Below are 20404 nucleotides of genomic sequence, written 5' to 3' on the forward strand. Positions count from 1 at the left end.
TGAAAATAGCATCACGACTTTCAATTACCTTCTTGGAAGATGGATCATAAAACTTGTATCCCTTGAAAAAGTTTGAATATCCAATGAAACTAACTTTCAGACTGGGAGGATCAAGTTTTTTTCGAGTCTCTTTGGGTACCTGAATGTAAACAATACATTCAAAAGTTTGAAAATATGAAAGAGAAGGAGTTTCACTTGTCCAAGTAGTAATCGGTATTTCACCACAAGGAGCAATCGGTATTTCACAAATATTGCTGTTAAGTTTGCTTCAGCGTCCAGAAACATTGAGATAAGACAGAATGAATGAGCATACATTGCATGTCATTGAGAGTAGTCTTGTTTTGATGGTTAGCAATACCATTCTATTGAGGAGAGCAGGGAACTCTATATTCATGATGAGTATCTTGATGATTACAATAATAATTAAAATTATTTGAAATGTATTCTCCACCATTACAATAATAATAACAGGTTGTGTCATCAGTAAGATAAATCAAATTCTTAATAAGAATAAAATGATAATTATGTGACCATTGGGACTAATATGACATGTTTTTTGTAGCACCAGAATCAATAATAAAAAGAGATCCATGACGAATATGAAGTATCCTTTCTAGAGAGATAAAATAACTCACACAATTTGCTTTAGCAGCATATGCTCTATTACGATCTGGATCAAAATACCTCTTGAAACATAGATGGATTGGATGATCACTCTTTTTGAGGTAGTTACAAGGAGAATACTCTTTGGATAAACACACTTGTTCATTTCTAATACCATATTTCTCATCATATTATTTTTCCCACAATCATGTGTAGTGTGACCATTTAATGTCTATTAGGAAACTTGAGACGAGAGAAGTTACCACCACAACAACTCCTATGTTTATTTAGCATGGAATGGGACATCTTCGAGTAAGTAAAGCTTAGTCTATTTGTTTTGACTATGTGTCCTCTTGTGAGATCATAACTGTTTCTTAATTTGTGTGTCATCATTCATGTCATTGTGAATATTCAATCAAAGATATACAAGCTTGATCAAAATTGATCCATCTTTGTTAGATAATATGGTAACAATATTATCATAAGCAGGATCCTTCACAATTTCAAGAAGTTGTGTTACCAATTACTTTCATGGAATACAGTAGCAAGATCATTGATAATGTTCTTGAATGATTCGATATGCGTTGTCATAGAAGTTTTGATATTGTAATCTAGCTTAGTGAGCTGACTATGAAGATAAAATATTTTTAAAATAGATTTCTTCTCAAAATTTTCTATCAAATACTCCCATATAGCTTATGAGAAAGATTACATTCATCAAGCATAAGAGATTCTTGAAGAGCAGAAAGAATATAGTGACGAGCTACTTTGTTGCGTTTGACCCATTCACTAAAAACTGTTTGCCATTCTTCAAAGATAGGTCCTTCAAGAATTAGCATATTTACTTTCCTCCCAAGGAATCCTTGTCCTTGAAAGTAAGGGATGAAACATTGTCCAAAAGGAAATCCGTTGATGATTATAGAATTTGATATAGCTAGCTAAGAGAATATGTCCAATATGAGATCACAAAATCTGCACACCATATATGAAACAACGGCAAAACTGTGACACAACAAATCATATACAAAAGCTAGCTATAAGGAAAGAGCTTTAGTTCAAAAAGAATACTCCAAAAGAGAGAGACCCAAGAATGACAAAATATGGGCAATAATAAAGTGATCCAAAATAGACAAAACATGTGAGAGAAGAATTCGGTCTAACATAGATGAGAAATATGAACAACACTCAAAACATTATCGCTTTACATTTTGGCCAAGAATAGATATAATCTTGCTAATTTTGGCAAAAATATAAAAATACCATAGAAGTCTACACGAAAAACGCTTGTCATATTTGTTTTTCTATTTCGAGTCCAGTTTACCTGAACTAACATTACTTTTGACACAGAATTCTGATTTTAGTAGGGATTTGATAGGAAGAAAGTTTCCTTAAGAGTTTTCCAAATATAAACTTTTAGGGTGTCCAAGCAAGGCATATCTACAATTCAACATATCTGCAATCCAAATGATGATCAATGATAATCGAGTGAACTTTTTCTATGCTTAAATTCCATAACATAAGATGCTCATAACATACACAATACATCAAATTTAAGAATAAAAAGAACATGGATCAATATTATAAGAGATACTAATATAGGTATACTTCATGATTGTCTTCTTCAAGGATTTGATTGTAGTCAATCATGAAAGCTCTCATAGCATGTTGAGATGTAGAGAGAGAAGGTACACAGAGACATGATAAAGAGAGAAGAGACACACCATATACACTCCCAAAGTCTATATCATATTGATCACAATCTACATATATGTAGGTGAGACCTAGTCTAGATAGGGTGGGCTATACATAGCTCCAACACTCATTGTGAAATATGTGCTCATTACAAAAGCACTATTTTTCTAGATCATGAGTATCCATATAGAAATCATTAGGTTGATTCTAGAACTCTCAACTAATATTCCATGATGGTAAGAGTTTATACATATCAAACATGCACTTGTGGAGATTTTATGCATGCTTTTCACAATCCTTCAAAGGCTCTTGCTACAACATGGGATGTTAAAGAGATTTCTAAGCCTTACTATGAATTTAGCCTAACTATGAATCTAGATAGTAACTTAGAAGTTGTTGCTAGATGGATGTCCAAGAAAATTCTAAGTAGAATCCAACTTTACATGGTGAATCTCCAAAATGTTGAGAGAAAGAGAGAGAGAGTACAAGAGAGATACACAAGACATAAGAATGACTCATATTGATGTAGAGTTAGTATATATAGGTGAGACCCAAGTCAAGTGAGAGACGATATATATAGTTGTAACATCCCCACTCAAACAAAGGTCTCTGGTTGCGAGTGAAAAAACCCTTGGGGAGAACAAGGGAAAAACTTGAGCCCCTACACATACCTATAATACAAAAATGATTTACTATAAAGTTTTCTTGAATACAATGATACATTCCTCAATCAGTGAGACAAAAACTTGGAACAATACCAAGTGCATGTCTTAATGAACTAAAGCGAGCTTCAATAAGAGCTTTTGTGAAGATGTCTACAACCATTTTATCACTGGGACAATGCTCCACCATAATGGAACCTTTCTTGACTTTATGTCGAATATAATGATAATGAATAGCAATATGCTTTGATTTACTATGTTGTATATAGTCTTTGGTAAGACTAATAGCACTTTGGTTGTCACATTGAAGAGGTGTACTAGATGATGAAGGATGCCCCAAATCTGCAAGTAGTTGTCGAGGCCAAACTAGCTCGCGAGATGCTAATGATGCAGCAACATATTCGGCCTCAGTTGTAGAAAACACAACACATTGTTGTTTCTTGCTAGATGAAGTAACCAAACATCCATTTACAAAGAAACAATTCCCACTTTTAGATCGCATGGATAAATGTGAACTTTCCCACTCAGCATCTGTATATCCAATAAGTTCAAGAGAAGTTGAAGAAGATAAAGAAGAATCCTCTCGACAACGATAAATAAGACCAAACTCCTTAGTACCCTTGAGGTACTTAAGAATACGTTTTGCAGCACTCCAATGAATAGTGGAAGGGGAAGAAAGATATTGTCCCAAAAAGTTAGGTGCAAATAAAATATATGGTATTGTGTTTAAACGAATAAATTGAAGATAACCAACAAGATTAGCAAAAGATTGATGAATGGTTGATTCTTCATTGCGTGTTGTAGATGTACCCTTGGTAGAGCTCGAAAGAATGGGAGTGTTGGTAGAGTGCGCATTTGTCAACCCAAACTTCTTAACAATATCATTAATAAACTTTGTCTGGCAAAGAAGAAGAATGCCTTGTTGTCGGTGTCGTTGAACTTGAATACCCAAATAAGAATGTATCTCACCAAGATCTACCATTTCAAATGCAATCAATAAAAGCTTCTTCATAGCATCCAAGAAAGCAATATTATTTGACACAAGAATAGTTTCATCAACATATAGAGCAAGAATAATAAAACATTTGTTCTCCCTTTTGATGTAAAGATATGGGTCAGCAAAACATGCAACAAAACCTTTAGATGTAAGGAATTGATCAATCTTAATATACCAAGCACGAGAGGCTTGCTTCAATCCATATAATGCATGATGAAGCTGGCATACAGGATGCTCCTTTCCTGCAATCATAAAACCTTCAGATTGCTCCATATAGATTTCTTCTTCAAGATCTCCATTGAGAAAAGTCATTTTAACATCCATTTGGTGAAATTCTAGATCAAATAGTGTTGCATACGAACCTTTTAAAACAAGTCATGCTTTGAACTTATCAAACGAGCCATCAGCTTTGGTCTTGGTTTTATAAACCCATTTACATTTGATAGGAACACGATTTGGGGGGAGTTCAATAAGAATCCATATACCTTTGGAGATTAAAGAATTGTACTTAGTTTGCATAGCTTCTTGCCATTGATCCCTTTGAGACGAATTGATAGCTTCCATATACGATATTGGATCATCTTGGATAGACATAGCATCATCAAAGACATTATATTCAATAGAATAGAATCCATGCTCTATCTCAATAGGAAGATCGACATATATCTCCAAATTTTCATCAATCTTCTTTGGAGGTGAAGGAGGTTTATGATCATCAGAATTAGTAGACTCACAAAGCAAGTAAGTAAATGGACTAAGCAAAGACTGTGTATCATCTGAAACATCTGACGACCATGTGCCACCCATAGTCTTCTCATCAAATATAGCATCACGACTAATGATAACCTTTTGAGTAGAAGGATCATAAAATTTGTAACCTTTGGAATGATCTAAATAACCAAGAAAAATAACCTTCAAACCTGGAGGATCCAACTTATGTCGAGTGTCCTTAGGCACATGAATATAACCAATGCAGCCAAATGTGCGAAAGTGAGAGACTGAAGGTGTCTTCCCTGTCCAGATTGTTATAGGAATTTTACCAGCAAGTATAGTTGTTGGAAGATGATTTTGAATAAAAATGGCTGTTAAAAGTACTTCAGTCCAAAAATTTCGAGACAAACTAGAGTGTATAAGCATGCAACGTATAGCATTAAGAATAGTGCGATTTTTGCACTCAGCAACACCATTTTGCTGAGGGAATAAGGAACTGTAAACTCATGATGAATACCTTGATCCTTACAAAAGTCATCAAATAGATTGGATACATATTCACTGCCATTGTCACTGCGAAGAGTCTTTATAAAGAGTCCAGTTTGAAGCTCCACACTTATCTTGTATTGTTTAAATATAGATAAAGCCTCAGACTTATGTCGAAGAAGATAGATATGTGTATACCGTGAGAAATCATCAATGAAAGGTATAAAATATCGATATTGAGACTTTGAGGCAAGAAAAGGACCGCAAATATCGGTATGAACCAAATCAAAAAGGGCACAGGAATGTGATGAAGTAGAAGTGTGGAAAGGAAAATGATAGTGTTTTCCAAGTGCACAGTACTCACATATTTCCATACGTGGATGAGATTTAAGATCCATACCTTGCACAAGACCATGACAATGAAGATCAAGAATTTTGGCAAAATAGGAGTGTGCAAATTGTTGATGCCATAATTTGCAATCTGCATCCCCAGAGGAAGTAACAACATTTGCAACCGTATTATTCAATGATAGCTCAAATAGATTACTATGTCGAGGAGCCACTGCAATAGTATGTCCATCTTTCTCTATACGACATTGATTATGATCAAAGTCAACAAACAAACCAAGATCAACTAGACAAGCAACAGAAAGAAAATTTCTTTGCAAATCTGGAACATGAAGAACTCCTCTTAATATTCTAGTGGATGAAACAATCCCTAGATATAAATCACCCACCCCTTTGACTTGACAAGTCGTATCGTCTGCAAGGTAAACAAACTTCTTGATAGGAAGAGAATGATAATTGTGAAGCCACTACGATTGGTATGTCATGTTTCTAGTGGCACTTGAATCAACGATGAATAGAGAACCATCATGAACATAAAGTACATTTTCTGGAGAGATATCGTGATGGACGAAATTGAGCTCCTGATAAGTATGATCATCATTAGTTGTAGTTTGTTGAACAATATAAGATGGAGAACGTTCTTCATCATATCTACCTTTATAACAACGATGAGATGGGTGATCTGTATGTGCACAGTAATCACAAGGAGTAAAACTTTTGGACGAGCGAGGTTGCTTTGTAGTAACTCCATGGTCCTCATCATATTGATGTGCCTAGCAATCAGAAGCCACATGGCCTTTCTTATCACAATAAGAACAATGTTTGTTAGGATAAGCAAGACGAGAAGATTTACCACCTTGATTAGGGTGTCCACCCTGCTGAAAATGTGAAGCGGGACACTTGCGAGCAACAAAAGCAGTATCAAAATCCCTTTGTTCGTGAGTGACCAAAAAAGCATCAGATTTTTCCAAATGATGCTCATGACGTTGAGAATATTCAATAAGAGATATACATGCTTTGTCAAAGTGGATATCATCCTTGTTAGACAAAATAGTGATGATATTGTCATATAAAGGATCTTTGATGGTATGAAGAAGTTGAGTAACAATCTGATTTTTAGCAACAGGAGTGCCGGCAGCACCAAGCTGATTGATAATTTCTTTAAAAGCCTCCATATGAGAGTGCATAGAAGTACCGACCTTATATTGAAGATTCTTCAAACGAGTTTGGAGATATAAAATTTCGGTGATCGATTTCGTCTCAAACGTTGAGATAAGATACTCTCAAACAGCATGAGAGGTTTCCAAATGAAAGACATCCAACATAAGTGAGTCAGGAAGTGCAGACAATATATAACGACGAGCCGCTTTATCACTACGAATCCAATTAGTATGATCAATTTTCGATTATTCAAATAATGGGCCATTAGTAATCAGAGAATTGTCATTCATCACATCAATAGGTTGAACTGGGCAAGACAGGTCGCCCAAAACAATATCAAATAATTCGTTACCTTCAAGAGTTAGCATCATCTTTGCTTTCCACCCAAGAAATCCTTGTCCTTGGAAGAAGGGAATCAAACATTGGCCTGACAGATATTCGTTAACAATTATGCAATTGGCCATGCCTGTATCTCGAGAGAAAACAAATAAGATGAGATCACAGAATCTGCAAACCATGAATAAGACGAGCGTAGTTGAGACGCATGACAATCAAAATAGGGAGATGCACGTAAGAACGATGAAAAGTATTGAGTGACTAAAAAGAAAGCCCGAAATAGAGAGACATAACGTGCAAGACGAGATGACGCGTATAAGAAAAGTGCTATTTCGGTCGAATAAAGAACGTGAACGAGAATAAAACATTGCTAAAAAAAGCAAGATGTTTGCTTGTTGTAATCAACGTCATTAATGAAGAGAACAAACTGTAATTGGGGATTAACGAACTGTAATTAGAATTATAGTTTTAAATAAAGAATCGTAGATTCGAGTAGAATTGTTGTCTTGAATCGTGAACTGTCATAACTTTTGATCCAGAACTCCGATTGACAAGCGGTTTTGACAAGATTCGAGAGCACGACGAGAGGTTTTGTTTTAAAGACAAAATTAACTAATACTTCTAATTTGAATAAGTTAATGTATCAAATCATCACTTGTGCAAAGAATTCAATCAAGTATAAACAATGAAATAACTTATCTTCCTTGTCGTTGCTACGCATCCATAGCTCTGATACCATGTTGAGAGAGAGAGAGAGTATGAGAGAGATACACAAGACATGCTTCCAAAGAATGATTCATATTGATGTAGAGTTAGTATATATAGGTGAGACCCAAGTCAAGTGAGAGATGATATATATAGTTGTAACACAAAAGAACATTGTGCAGACAATGAATAACAAAAATGCCCTCCCACTTTGACATCATTCAAGGCATCGAATTGTATCGCATCATATGCAAGTAGTCAACTCCATCCTAGCCCTTGTGTTTACCAATCTAAGGTCATCTTGTGCTACCACCATTGTATTTTCATAGGAGATAAAGCACCCTAGTATTTGCCAATCTAATGTACCATGTCAAAGTGCTAATGTCATCATTAAGGGTAGGGTTTGTGAAATACTGGTGCAAGGTCAAGTGGAGTATGGCAAGTTCAAGGTTCATATCAACAACCTCTCAAGAGCCTCTTGAATGTCATCTGATGGAGGTCTAATGCTTGCGATGCTTGGGAGGAGATCAAGTCTAGGTGTGTGCAAATGGAAATTCTCTATTTCATAAGTGTAATCAATCTATTTCACTGATTCTTTTTAGCATTGTGAATTAATGCTACCACTCTTGAATCAAAACTTTTATTACTTAATTCAGCTTGTGAATCAATGCTACTAAATTAGTGCTTTTGCTCTTGATTCAACAAGGTGAATTTATATGGCTCCACTTTATTCATTGCTATTATAGTCCTTGTTTTTAGCAAATGTATCTCATTATTAACTCTGAATGTGACCATATGCTGGTTGTGGTTTTATGATTGGCCACTTTGATTCTATTATTCCACCTATCATAAACTCATAATCCTAATGTAGATGTTATATGGCTATAGGGGATGTCAATTGTGAGTGAGATGTAGTTTGCATTATCTTGGACCTTGGACTAGATTGTTGAAGCTCCAATCCCAATTAGTAGGGCTACCACTTTAAAAGTGATCAATGGAAATTTGAATTTTCAAATGTAGATAATCCTTTAGGAAGGTCTAATATTTCAAATTTGGATTTCTTCATCACAATTCTAGATCCAAAGATGTTGGGGTAGCTGCATCATCATGTTTCTACGCACTTAGGCTTCCTAGACTATTATTGACCTTCTAAATCTCCGTACCATGAAGAATATTGTGCTTACATAAAATTACCTTTGACACAATTGAATGTCTTTGTGTCAGTGCAAGAGGTTTTCTATTCTCATGGCAAAGATGATTAATATTGTTGATACTATTTGGGATCTTCAGAAATGCTTGGTAGACTAGCTCAAAGTTACAATTACACAAGGTGGAATTCGAGCTCAAGGTGAAGAGAACTTAGATGTTGTGTGAATGAATAGATGAATTTTCTATGTTGAATATGCTACAGAGGGGTCTCAAATCGCCATGTCTCAAGAACTAGGGATAACGTGAGTGGAGAAAGAAGTCTAGGATGCATGTTTCAACTCTAAGAGTATGTTGTACTTGAGATGGATCCTAAAACACAACAACACCAATTGACAAATGTCTAATGATGCTGAATGATGTAGCAACACTAAAGGTGGTCCAATGTGCCAAAAAAAAAAATCTTGTGCTTGGTTGGGTCCTCTTTATTGTTGAAGTAGCTTTGGGAGGCCTTGCGAGAGTTTGGGGCTTCCCTAGTTTGTTCTGTCCAAGGATTTTCCATCCCTCCCTCTATCCCTATGTGTGTGTGTGTGTGGAATATAAGTTACAAGTTTTACAAAATTTGACCAAAATCTACACAAATTATAGTCATAATGTGGCATAAAAGTCATTTGACAAGGCACCATCATTTTCTCATGGTGCTCCTTCCAAATAAACATATCTTAGCAAAGTACGTATGCAACAATAAATCATAGAGAGTTGATGTACGTGAGACTTGAAAACTATCCTCTCTCTCTCTCTCTATAAGGATATCTTTTTTTACATTCCCCTTTTATAAACTTGGGTGATCCACATTTTTACACATAGTGATCTCCCCGAGTGTTTCCCTTTTCTTTTTTAAGTGTCTCACATTTATTTACCCCCCTCTCTCTCTCCAATTAAATATTAGCTAGCTACTGGATTGACTAAGAAATTTATGTCTAAGCTCTAAATGAGAGAGATAGAGAACCAAAAAAATATAAGCATAAATAATATGTAATAAATAAATAAATAGAGTTACTTGAATTACAGTAAATAACTACTTAGAAATTGAGAGATAGAGAGAAAATAAACAAAGCATTAAAAAATAAATAGTGTATATGTTTCAAGACAAATAGAATGAAGTATATATGTGTATATCTATTTTTAAAATAACCAAAATGTGTGTGCATATAACACAAAAATATAACTAAATAAGAAAATATGCCAAAATTTATTAAAAGCATTGGGAGAGAGAGAGTATAAATAAATTATTAAAGATAAATACATAGTTATTAACATATTTTAAAAGGTAGTTATTAGCTACGATCTATTATAGTAGATCATACAATGTTTTTCATTAGGGATAGGGCACTCAATGGGCTAGGGTGGCCTTAAGCCTACACAATCTATAAGGTGATAAAAATACAAACATGGGTTTACTAATTAGCTTTAGAGATGCAATTACACACTAAAGAGCACATCTTAATAGCCCATTCCAAAATCTATAAGCCTTAGATTAGGATATTACTATGAAGCTTGGGCATCTTAACAAAAAATTTTAACTTTATGAAAGGGTACAAATGCTTATACATGTACATCCAATCTTCATACTCCAAAATAGATGTTTTTTTTCAGTATCCTATAATGCATACAAGGAGCTTTGCAGAGAGAAGGAGAATTTGGCCTATAGAAAATTTATGCTTGCTTGATAAAGGAAGCCTTAGCTTTGGAAACTTTTCCTATATGGGGGATCATTTTCTACATGATGGGATTCATGACAAACTACAAAGCTCTCTCTCTCTCTCTCTCTCTCTTTGCACACTTGCATCATGTGCACATGTGCGTGCATACACACATACACACACACACACAAACTGTGGGGGGAGTGGGGATAAGTTTTGTGTGAGCTGTTGATTGAGGATGGGGAGGCTAAGAGATTACCATCTTTATTTTCTTTAATTGCTCTAAAATGGTGGTTGAAGAGGGTGCAAGGATCAGAGATGACATCTATGCATAGTATGCTCAAGTGCACCTCCTTGTATAGCCTCCCATCCTCTTCTACAATCAGTATCAATATCTTAAGTTAGTTCAGTCATGAGACTATAGCTATTCAAGTCATGAGACATGTCTTTTGCACCCTTCCCTTTGCAACATGACCACATATGGAGCTAGCCTCTCCAATTTGCCACCCATAAATTTGGCATATCAAGTCAGGGGAATCTCTCTGTCTGTCTGTCTGTTTCTCTCTCTCTCCATTGAACTAATGAATGGCAATAGTTCTCTTTTGTTCTGTCTGTCTGTCTGTTTATCTGCACAATGACCTTCCACCTCAATCATTTCTACCAAGGCATCCATTGCCTCCAACCTATTGTTCCTGCTATTGTTGTCCTTCACTTTAGTCATGGCCTCCCTTTTTGCATGGAGTTTACATGTGCCTCTATGGTAGATATGCAGATGTGCCAAATGGTCTACCTCCCTTGCTTGCCCTCCCTTAAGGATCAGCAGCTCTACCTCTCGAATGCCATACTTGATGGTGATGGGGTCCTAGGTGAGAATAGGGTGCCATACTCACTGATGGGGTCTTAGGTGAGAGCAGCATGATTGCAATAGGCCTAACACAAAGACAAAGACAGAGAGATAATGCTAATAGGGTCATGTGACAAGAGGATACAAACTCCTATGAGACCAAGTTGATTACTAGGGCCACACAAAGAGAGAGAGAGAGAGAGAGAGAGAGAGAGAGAGAGAGAGAGAGCCATGCATCAATGAGAAACTGAGAGTGAGAGTTGCAAGCTACATGTGGTGCCTATATACTACCTACTTGCCTACCGCTTGCCTTGGCTATATGCATGAGAGAGAGAGAGAGAGAGAGAGAGAGATTTCTCTCCATGGATTTGTATTTGAGAGAGGTGTGTGAGAAACGGGGCATGGTGGATCGAAAGAGGGCTCTCTCGTCCTCCCTCCCTGTCTCTCTCTCACCCCTCTCTCTCTCTCTCTTTACCCGTCTGTCCTGCCTATTGAGGAGAAAGAGAAGCTTTTAGATTTAGCAAATCAGGAAAGAGAATTGGAATTAGTGCATCAAAAGAATAAAGAAGAGAAGGTTTTAGGGGGGATTAATATTTGCCATGTGGCACCCCCTCCAAAACCTTCTGTTAATATGTATAGAAGATTGGTACAAAGGATATCATGGTATGAATCTATGAATTGAGTGTCGTTTTTACAAAGGATAAAATAATATGCTATTTGACTAATTCAAGAATTTTGTGAAAGAATGGGTTAGTAAAAGATATTCTAACGTTTCTTTTGTGAAATGGGAATGCATTAGCTTTTCTAGTCGCCCTCATATCCATGATCCATCGATCCCCTTACATAGATTCAATAAGTAGAATCAAATAAACAGTCAAAATTTTCACCACATCTAAAGGTGGTTCTCTTTGCGGGCATTTCCGTGTCACTCTCAGCAAGTGAACTATGTATTTGAAAACCCGTAAGTTGGGTGAAAATCTCCAGAGCTGTGGTGTTTAATGCTGGTATGCTGAGGTTAGCTGCTCTCCCCACTCACACACTACAGATGGCTTGTATTGTTGGCAACTTGGCATTGCCGGCCCGTTAGGGCATATACTATTGCAAATGCATATATTGTACACCAGACCTGACCAAAGTGTAGATAATGAATATCCCAGACGTGGTAGATTGAGACGAAACATGCGGGCGGTAGCATCTACATCGTTGGTGACGAGAGAAATATAATAATCAAGGCATCAATCTGAGCCTCAAGGCCGGCCGCTGCTGGGTGGCTCTATAAATTGCATCCTAGCACAGCCTGCAGAAGTAAGCTGGGCCTGTTATAAGCTCATCTTTGCTCGGCTGTCTTATAAGCGCTCTCATAAATAACGGCGGGCCGTTTGATCGTGCTAATTACTCTAGGATGCCACCGATGAGGAAGGAATGTGTGATCAGTGCTGTGGGTATACTTTGTTGCCTCCTAATTCATTGCGATGCCATTAGTAGCACAGTAAGCCATCATCAAACCACCGTGACTCCAGATGGTCGAATGTCTTCAGACTATGGAAAGTCGATATTGGCAGGCGCCGAGCACGTCAGCGAACCGGGCACAGAAGGTCAGCGTATTCCCATGTATCGACGTGACAATTATGTCGGTGGTCATGGAGATCCCAGTACGATTACGACGGTGTCCAAGGTCGAGATGATGCGAACCGTCATCCAGAGAAGCCATCATCGCATCAAGTCGTTCCCTTCCTCTAATTCTGGTATGACCACTACCTCCTCGTCATCGTGGTTGCCGCTATTCGCCTCCGACGGCGAATATCTCATCTCACTCTCACTCGGAAGCCCTCCTCAGAACCTCACGCTGGTCGTAGACACGGGCGGCGACCTCGTCTGGACCCAATGCCAGCCCTGCGTCCACTGCGCTCCTCAACCTCAGCCCTTCTTCAACCCTTCCAAGTCATCGACCTACGCATCGCTCGCCTGCAGAAGCAGCCCCTTCTGCGATTACCTCTCCAATATGACAGGTGGCCGCTCATCCGCACGTTGTGACAATACAAGCGCTTGTGAGTACTGCTACAGTAGGAATAGCCACAGCTATAGCCTTGGGAAACTTGCCTCCGACACTTTGACCTTCAACAGTGTGTCCTATAGCCATTATGTTAATACTAGTGGGCCGTCTTTCTCTCATTTTGCCTTTGGCTGTGTTGAAGTCGACGGTGCCACATATAAATAGCTCTGGCGGCGACGATCTAAATTTCGATCTCCTCTTAGCCAACGCAACTGGTGTCCTGGGCCTCGGCCAAGGCGTTACTTCCCTACCTGCTCAATTGGGCACATCTATCGACCACAAGTTCTCTTATTGCCTCGCTAATTGGGACGACACATCTCTGACCAGTCTCTTACTTCTGGGCCCCACTTCCATCTTTGACACTGATCGCTCGGCGACGAACACTACAGTATCCACCCCCATCATCACCAACCATCACTTTAATGGGAGCCTTTCCAACTTCTACTATGTTTCTCTAGAAGGTGTCAGCATAGGGGGCAAGCTGCTCGACCTTCCAAATGACACGTTCGATATCTCCGCAAACGGATCTGGTGGCTTGACCATTGATTCGGGTAAGCTTGTCATAATAATCTATATGAGTCAGTATCTAAGAATGTGAAAACCCGAATGTTATACATTAGGCAATCAAATACTAATAAAATGTGATGAGGGAAATCGACTAATAAAATGTGATGAGGGAAATCGACCATCTACTGATTATCCCATGCACGTGAAATAATATTACAGGTACACCCATCACCTTCTTCGAGGACGCCGCCTATCAACTCATCGCAACTACCTTCCGAGACCTCATAGATCTGACCCAGTGCAACTAGGAGATTTTCCACTTGGCCCTTGCTACACGGTGAACAAGTCCACTAATTACTATTCCATTCCATAATTGACATTGCACTTCAAGAACGCGGACTTACAACTTCCTCCTGAAAATTACTTCGCAGTGCTCGATGATTATTTTTGCCTTGCCATGGCTGGAACTAAGGCCGGTTTTTCCGTGCTCGGGAGTATTCTACAGCAGAACATCCACTTTGGATATGACATAAAGAATCAAATATTGCACATGAAACCTGTCTCATGCGCCGAAATAACGTAGCCTTTTCTAGGGGCAAATCTATGTTAGTCTTTCAATCTGTCAAATCCGTAAAATTTGCTGCTTTGAAGGAAGCAATTGTTTTTCTAGGGGCAATCCGTAAAATTTGCTGCTTTGAAGGAAGCAATTGTTTGGGGTTGGATCCGGCCAGCATGACTCTCACTAGACTACAATGATACAACAAAATGTTACTAGTACTCGAAAATTAGTTTTACTGTACTCAGTTTATAATGATCATGCACTTGCGGGAGTTATTTTCAATTATTTCAGTCTTTTCGTGTTTGTCATCATAAGAGTGGTCATAGTTCAAAGTGGAGGAGTTTGCTATTGCTAGAGGACATCTGGGCACCTTGTTGAGGGCAAGCACATTCTAAGTCCATGGACTTAAATGAATTATTTAATTTTGTAGATCTATCTTCTCCGTTTGCTACATGATAGTGACTTCTTATGTGTGGAGCGGTGTGTAGCACTAGTCACATTGTGATTGGGAAACTAATGTCTTTTGTGTTGTAGTGAGCATGAGATATGCATATTCATTATTTTGAGTGCTATACATTCTAATGACAATAAGGATGAGTTAGTTTTGGATTCTTATCTAGTACATAATTATTGTATTTTGGGGTGCTAATGTAGCATAGAATTATTGTATTTTTTTAAACTTTCTAGTGCAAGATTAGTGTATGTGTATACGTGTAATTTATTTATTTGGATGTAACCTTTGTGCAAGGTGTAAAGGGCTAGAGAACATTTTTTGTGAACCTTACAATAGCTTTTGTTGCTAGGAGTTGCAAAATAATAGAACAAAAAGCATGCAATTCATGTAAAGAAAGTAATATTCCAATGAAGGGTTTTTTCCATGTATTTTGAGCGCAAAAACATAATGCAAATCCATAAATATGTGTGTGTTAGAGGTGCTCATCCATTCATGGTGAGAGATTATACCCATTATACTTCTCCTTGAGTACCACACCATGACTCATTTTGATATTCTTTTCCTCTTCGTCATAAAAGCATTAAGCCTCATGCTAATCACTATAACCTAAGAAGATACAATTTTGTGCTTTTGGTTTAACTTGTTCAATCTTCCTTTGAAACATGTGCATAATATTCACATCAAAATATTCTTAAGTGTGAGATATTTCATGCTTTTTAATTTAAAAAACCTCTTATAAGTTCTTTTAAAAATATGCATCATCCAAAAGTTCTAAAGTGTGAAATAGATGATTTCTTACTTTGAAAAATTTGATGCTTTAATGGACAATGTTGACTACAACATTAATAGATTTAGCCCAAAAGTGAATAGCCATCGCCTTGCCCTTAAGCATACACCTTTCCATTTATAGAAGGGTGTGATTTGAGCATTCAAAAATTCCAACTTTTTGAGGTATATGAGGGGTTGTCAATTAGCGCTTGATCCCCTTTCTCTTGCAAAAGTCTTTAAACTCCTTTGAGTTGGACTTAAACTACTTGTTGTTACCATCTATCCAAATTTTCTCCATGATTTTTTTAAAAAATTCTCAATAATTTGAAATATTCTCTTTAGAATAATCAAAAGTAGCTTGAGCTTTATCATGGAAGTACACCCATATCTTCTTGCTACAAGTTTTGACAATCTACAAGAAATAATAAGATCCCAAAATTTGAATTGTATAGGCATCTTATCACACAAGTCGACGTAAAAAAACTCTAGAGGAGCCTTCACTTTAATGTTTCTTGCACATCCTTTCATCACTGCAAATAGTAGGTGAGCAATCATACTATGATTATGCATCTCCTTTCACACTGTAAATACAATGTGACCCAACCTTTAATACCAAAGTTTACTTGTGCCCACTCCAATGGTAGCTATAAGAAAATTGAACTTATATTACTTGTTCCTTGTTTCTCCTTTGCCAAACAACTTGAAAAAATCTATCCAAAAATTCTCTTAATCTCACTTCATGGGAAATATTAATTATGAAAGTTGCTAATAATATTATTTTCTTGATCTCTGAAATATACAATACATTTGAAAGAACTTTGACTTCACCATTTGCAAGAGCAAAGGAAATAGTACCCTTAACTAGGTACTTTGCATTGTTTTCAATTGTTATAGTAATGGGTTCTTATAGAGGCTACATATAACTATATAAACCTTTCTTATTGGTTATGTCATGGGAGACACTGCTATTCAATACTTATTACTTAGTGATACATACTTTTTATATCGAGGGATACACTTTCCCAATCGCTCTACTTTAACCATACTACTTGTCTTCTTTCCTTTACTTTTTAGGCCTCCACTTTAATGATATTGGCAATTTATTTTCCTTTAACTTTTAAGTACAATTCTTTTCTTCTACATTGTTAATACAACAATCTAAAATTGTATGAACTTTCTTCTGATAGTAGAAGCACTCTCCCTGAAACTTTTTTTTACAACCCCACATATATATTGGTAGGTGCTTGGGTTCCTTCTTTGCTTGCACCTTCATATGGCCTAAAAAGAAGGAGAAATAGAGATCTAAGTACATGACAAAGAGAAATCTTGTTTTCAAAGCCATGCCCATCACTTTAGTTGTAGCCTCAATATCACTTTGAGAACACTCAAGATAATCACAATATTCCCATTCATGCAATGTGACCTAAGTTATACTTATCTGTTTTCACACATATCAACATGAGCTACTACACTTCGAACCTAAATAACATACTAAACCATTAGGTTTAGCCTCCTAAAACTAGTTGTTAGAAAAAAAATGGCCCTAAAAAATGTGCTTGTGAAACAGATGAATCCACCTATTCTTTTGAAGAATAAAGATGTCCAATATCTGAAATAGTCAATGGGTGGAGTAGCTTATTTATTCATCAAAAACCTAATCAATTTTAGGTTATTTGTTGAGATTGCAATCTCATCTATTTTAATGCATTTCGATTTCTTTCCATTTCGGATTTTCTCCTAAATGACTTGTGTGTATTGACTCTTGAGCTACAACCAATTCACTCTCTACGCATCATTATTTCTGAAAATGTTCTATTTCTCACCTTTGTCGTTGGCCACCCTTAGTGCTTTCAAGTCCTTTTAGATTAAAAATTTTGCTAGTTTATTGTTTTTCATAAGCTACATGGATCTCTTTCTCTTTTCAATAGTCATCAAGGCATCCTTTCTCTCTTCCTTCAACTAGTCTCTCGGATTGTTCACCTCCTTGAGCAACTCTATAAATCCTTGTGTCAAGCTCAATGTGGCTAATGTCATGGAGGTCACTGATCTTTCAACCCTAGGGACCTTAGGTGCCTTTTTCTTAGATTTCTCATATGCAATTTCCACTCTCTTTCTACCTATGGTTGTGGTATCTCTTTCTATCAGTGGCATCCACTACAAGGGATCGGGCTCATACCCGCGCTCCTAGCCGCACAAAATGACTTGGGAAAAAAAGTGTCGGGCCCGTGTAATAGCGCGTGTATCATCGCGGCCAGAGACATGCGTGTAAAAGCGTGTGTACAGTGACAGCTAGTCGCGCGAATACACGACCCCATACACGCGTTCTGCGCAGTTTTGCTGCAAATTTACACGCGAATCTAACAGACTATCCGCGCAAATATACGCGATTTTGAGAGATGACACGTGCTTATACACGCGATTACAGAGGGAAAAAAAAATCCAGAGAGTGCTTTTGGGTGCCTGGATGCTGTTCCAGCATCCAGCCACCCAAAGGCACTCTCTGGATTTTTTTTTGGTGCATTGCACCATAAAAAAAGAGCGATTTAGATTTCAAGACACGAATCAAGACTCACTCTCTATGAATACACGATTCAATATTACTATCTAAAACTTAATACACGACTCAAGACTCAGGATTCAATACATTGTCAATACATGATACATTTGTGTACAAGGGAGTCCATATGTCAAAATAGCCCATGGCTTTAATTAGGAACAAATATATACAAAGTCAAATAGGGAGCTAGGTGCAAAAAAGCCCATGGCTTCAGTTACAAAAAAATTTTGTACAACCACATCCTACAGTATTCTGAAAGCTAATCAGAGGATGATGAGGACCCTGTGCTCTCTCCATGATCAGAGGAGCTCGCATTGGTATATTCCGATGAGTGGTGCTCGCCTCCACCAGGAGCACTGGCACGAACATCAGCAGTGGCGGCTGGATCATCAGGGGCAGGAGCATCAGCAGCTTGTGCCTGTTCAAGAAATATACCGTATGTAAGTATACATATATATGCAATTAAATAAACCGAAATCATTCATTTAGAGTTTTCAAGTACCTGTCGACCGTATGGTCTCATGGCCGCGTCAAACTGCGCATTCGTAATACGTCCCTCGTTTCTGAAGATGGCCCACGTGTCACGTCTGCTATTGCGGCGAGCATACCCAGTCTCGTGGGCTGTGGGCCTCCTCCCCATAACCCGTCGCTGTAACATAATCAAGATAGTTTGTAAGATCAAAACAATCATAGAATCAATGAATTTGGCAAACAATCAAATAAAGAGGCAAGTTACTTACAAACTCTGCCTCCCACGACTCGACGCCACCAGATCCGAAATGCGACGATCCAATGGTCTCCATCTGGATCCGTCGTGCCTCCACATGCTGCCTGCTCTTCACGCCTCCCTCTGCGCGCTTCTTTGCCTCCTTCCACTCGCGTTTGTGGGCAGTGGCAGGTTTCTCACAAGGATAGCCACCCGCAGCTACATTCACCCCATCATTGTACGCGAGTTTCTTAAGGTGAGATCTTTTATTACTTAAGATCTCCCTTATTCGCGTCCTTCCCCATACATCCGAGAATGTCGCTCGTGGGGGATTGGGGTACCAACTATGTACACTATCTAGGACCTCCCTAACTAACCGGCTATCCTGATCTTTAAATTTTACAAAACAATTTCTATACATGTTTGAAACTACCCCCCGCATATACTCCATCACCTCTTTCCCTCTCGCATCCATGACTACCCCGCCCCTATCCGTAACATCGTAGAAAATCTCTCCCTCCACCTCTCTCGCCTCCTCCGACTCCTCACTGTCTCCTCGTACATGCCTCCCTCCATGCCCTCTCTCACCGCGTGCCCTACTACCCCCCCCACCAAAGCACCCGCCGCATAATCCTCCACTCCCGCTCTCCCTACTGCGGCGTCGGCTCTCATCTGTACTGCGGGAGTAGCCATGACTAGGGGTGGCTACACGTGACTGTGTACGTGACTGTGGCTGTGAGGGAGCACGTGATGGTGGCCGTGAGCCCTCACGTGACGGTACAGAGGAGGGTGTGCGTGAGTGTGTCCGTGCAGGGGTGTGTCTCCTCGGTGAGCGTGTATGCGCAGGGGTACGTCTCGCCGGACTCGCAGGCGTAGACGGCAGTGGAGAGGCTTGTGTACTTGGGGGCGCGGTGTGACCTGGGAGTCTAGGAGGAGGATGGGCATACATATACTCTGTCAGCTCCACTGGATTAGGATGGCGCCCAAAATGGTTTATCATCTCCATCATCCAAGTGGCGTATGCCCACGGATCGGAGGAAGAGCCTGGATCCATGAAGAATCTGCAAAGCGTCGAAATTCCGCCTCAATGAACCAAGCAAAACATGCATATAAAAAATAAACATATCTCCTACAATATATCTCCTCAATATATCTCCTACAATATATAACGAAAATGGTTCATTTCGAATTAGTGACGAAATTCTCCTACAATATCTCCTATAATTCCGCCCAAAATGGTTCATTTCGAATTAGTGACGAAATTCATGAAAAACAAAAACTCTTTCCTCTATCTTGACGGACATTGTCCATCAAGGGAGAAATGACTAAACACATACACAAGGGTTCCTTCTTCTCTCTTTCCTCTATCTTGACGGATGTCGTTTGTCAAGAAATAAATAGTTAAG

At 38.3% G+C, this 20404-nt stretch overlaps 1 protein-coding gene and 1 long non-coding RNA gene across 2 annotated transcripts; one reads left to right on the forward strand and one right to left on the reverse strand.

Moving 5' to 3' along the window:
• The first annotated feature begins 12805 nt into the window (after positions 1-12805).
• Positions 12806-14262, forward strand: LOC148013009 (aspartic proteinase nepenthesin-2-like). The gene is made up of 3 exons (XM_087667440.1): positions 12806-13442; positions 13549-13998; positions 14174-14262. Exons 1-3 carry the CDS (start codon positions 12806-12808, stop codon positions 14260-14262), a joined length of 1176 nt encoding a protein of 391 aa, XP_087523566.1.
• Positions 14263-18551: 4289 nt separating this feature from the next.
• Positions 18552-18932, reverse strand: LOC148013010 (uncharacterized). Its single transcript, XR_015688788.1, has 2 exons — positions 18795-18932; positions 18552-18710 (listed from the first exon to the last, which is right to left on the reverse strand). It is a non-coding gene; the product is annotated as an uncharacterized LOC148013010 (long non-coding RNA).
• Between the last annotated feature and the right edge of the window lie 1472 nt (positions 18933-20404).

This window comes from Lygodium microphyllum, chromosome 26 (assembly GCF_053477565.2).
Source record: "Lygodium microphyllum isolate KBCC chromosome 26, Lygodium_microphyllum_v1.1.10, whole genome shotgun sequence".
Lineage (NCBI taxonomy): Eukaryota > Viridiplantae > Streptophyta > Polypodiopsida > Schizaeales > Lygodiaceae > Lygodium > Lygodium microphyllum.

Excerpts from the sequence above, each read along its gene's own strand:
- LOC148013009 (XM_087667440.1), top strand. The coding sequence starts at position 12,806 with ATGAGGAAGGAATGTGTGATCAGTGCTGTGGGTATACTTTGTTGCCTC. Across the intron at positions 13,443-13,548 it reads TTGTGACAATACAAGCGCTT|TGGGCCGTCTTTCTCTCATT; the intron begins GTGAGTACTGCT and ends TGTTAATACTAG. Across the intron at positions 13,999-14,173 it reads TGGCTTGACCATTGATTCGG|GTACACCCATCACCTTCTTC; the intron begins GTAAGCTTGTCA and ends ATAATATTACAG.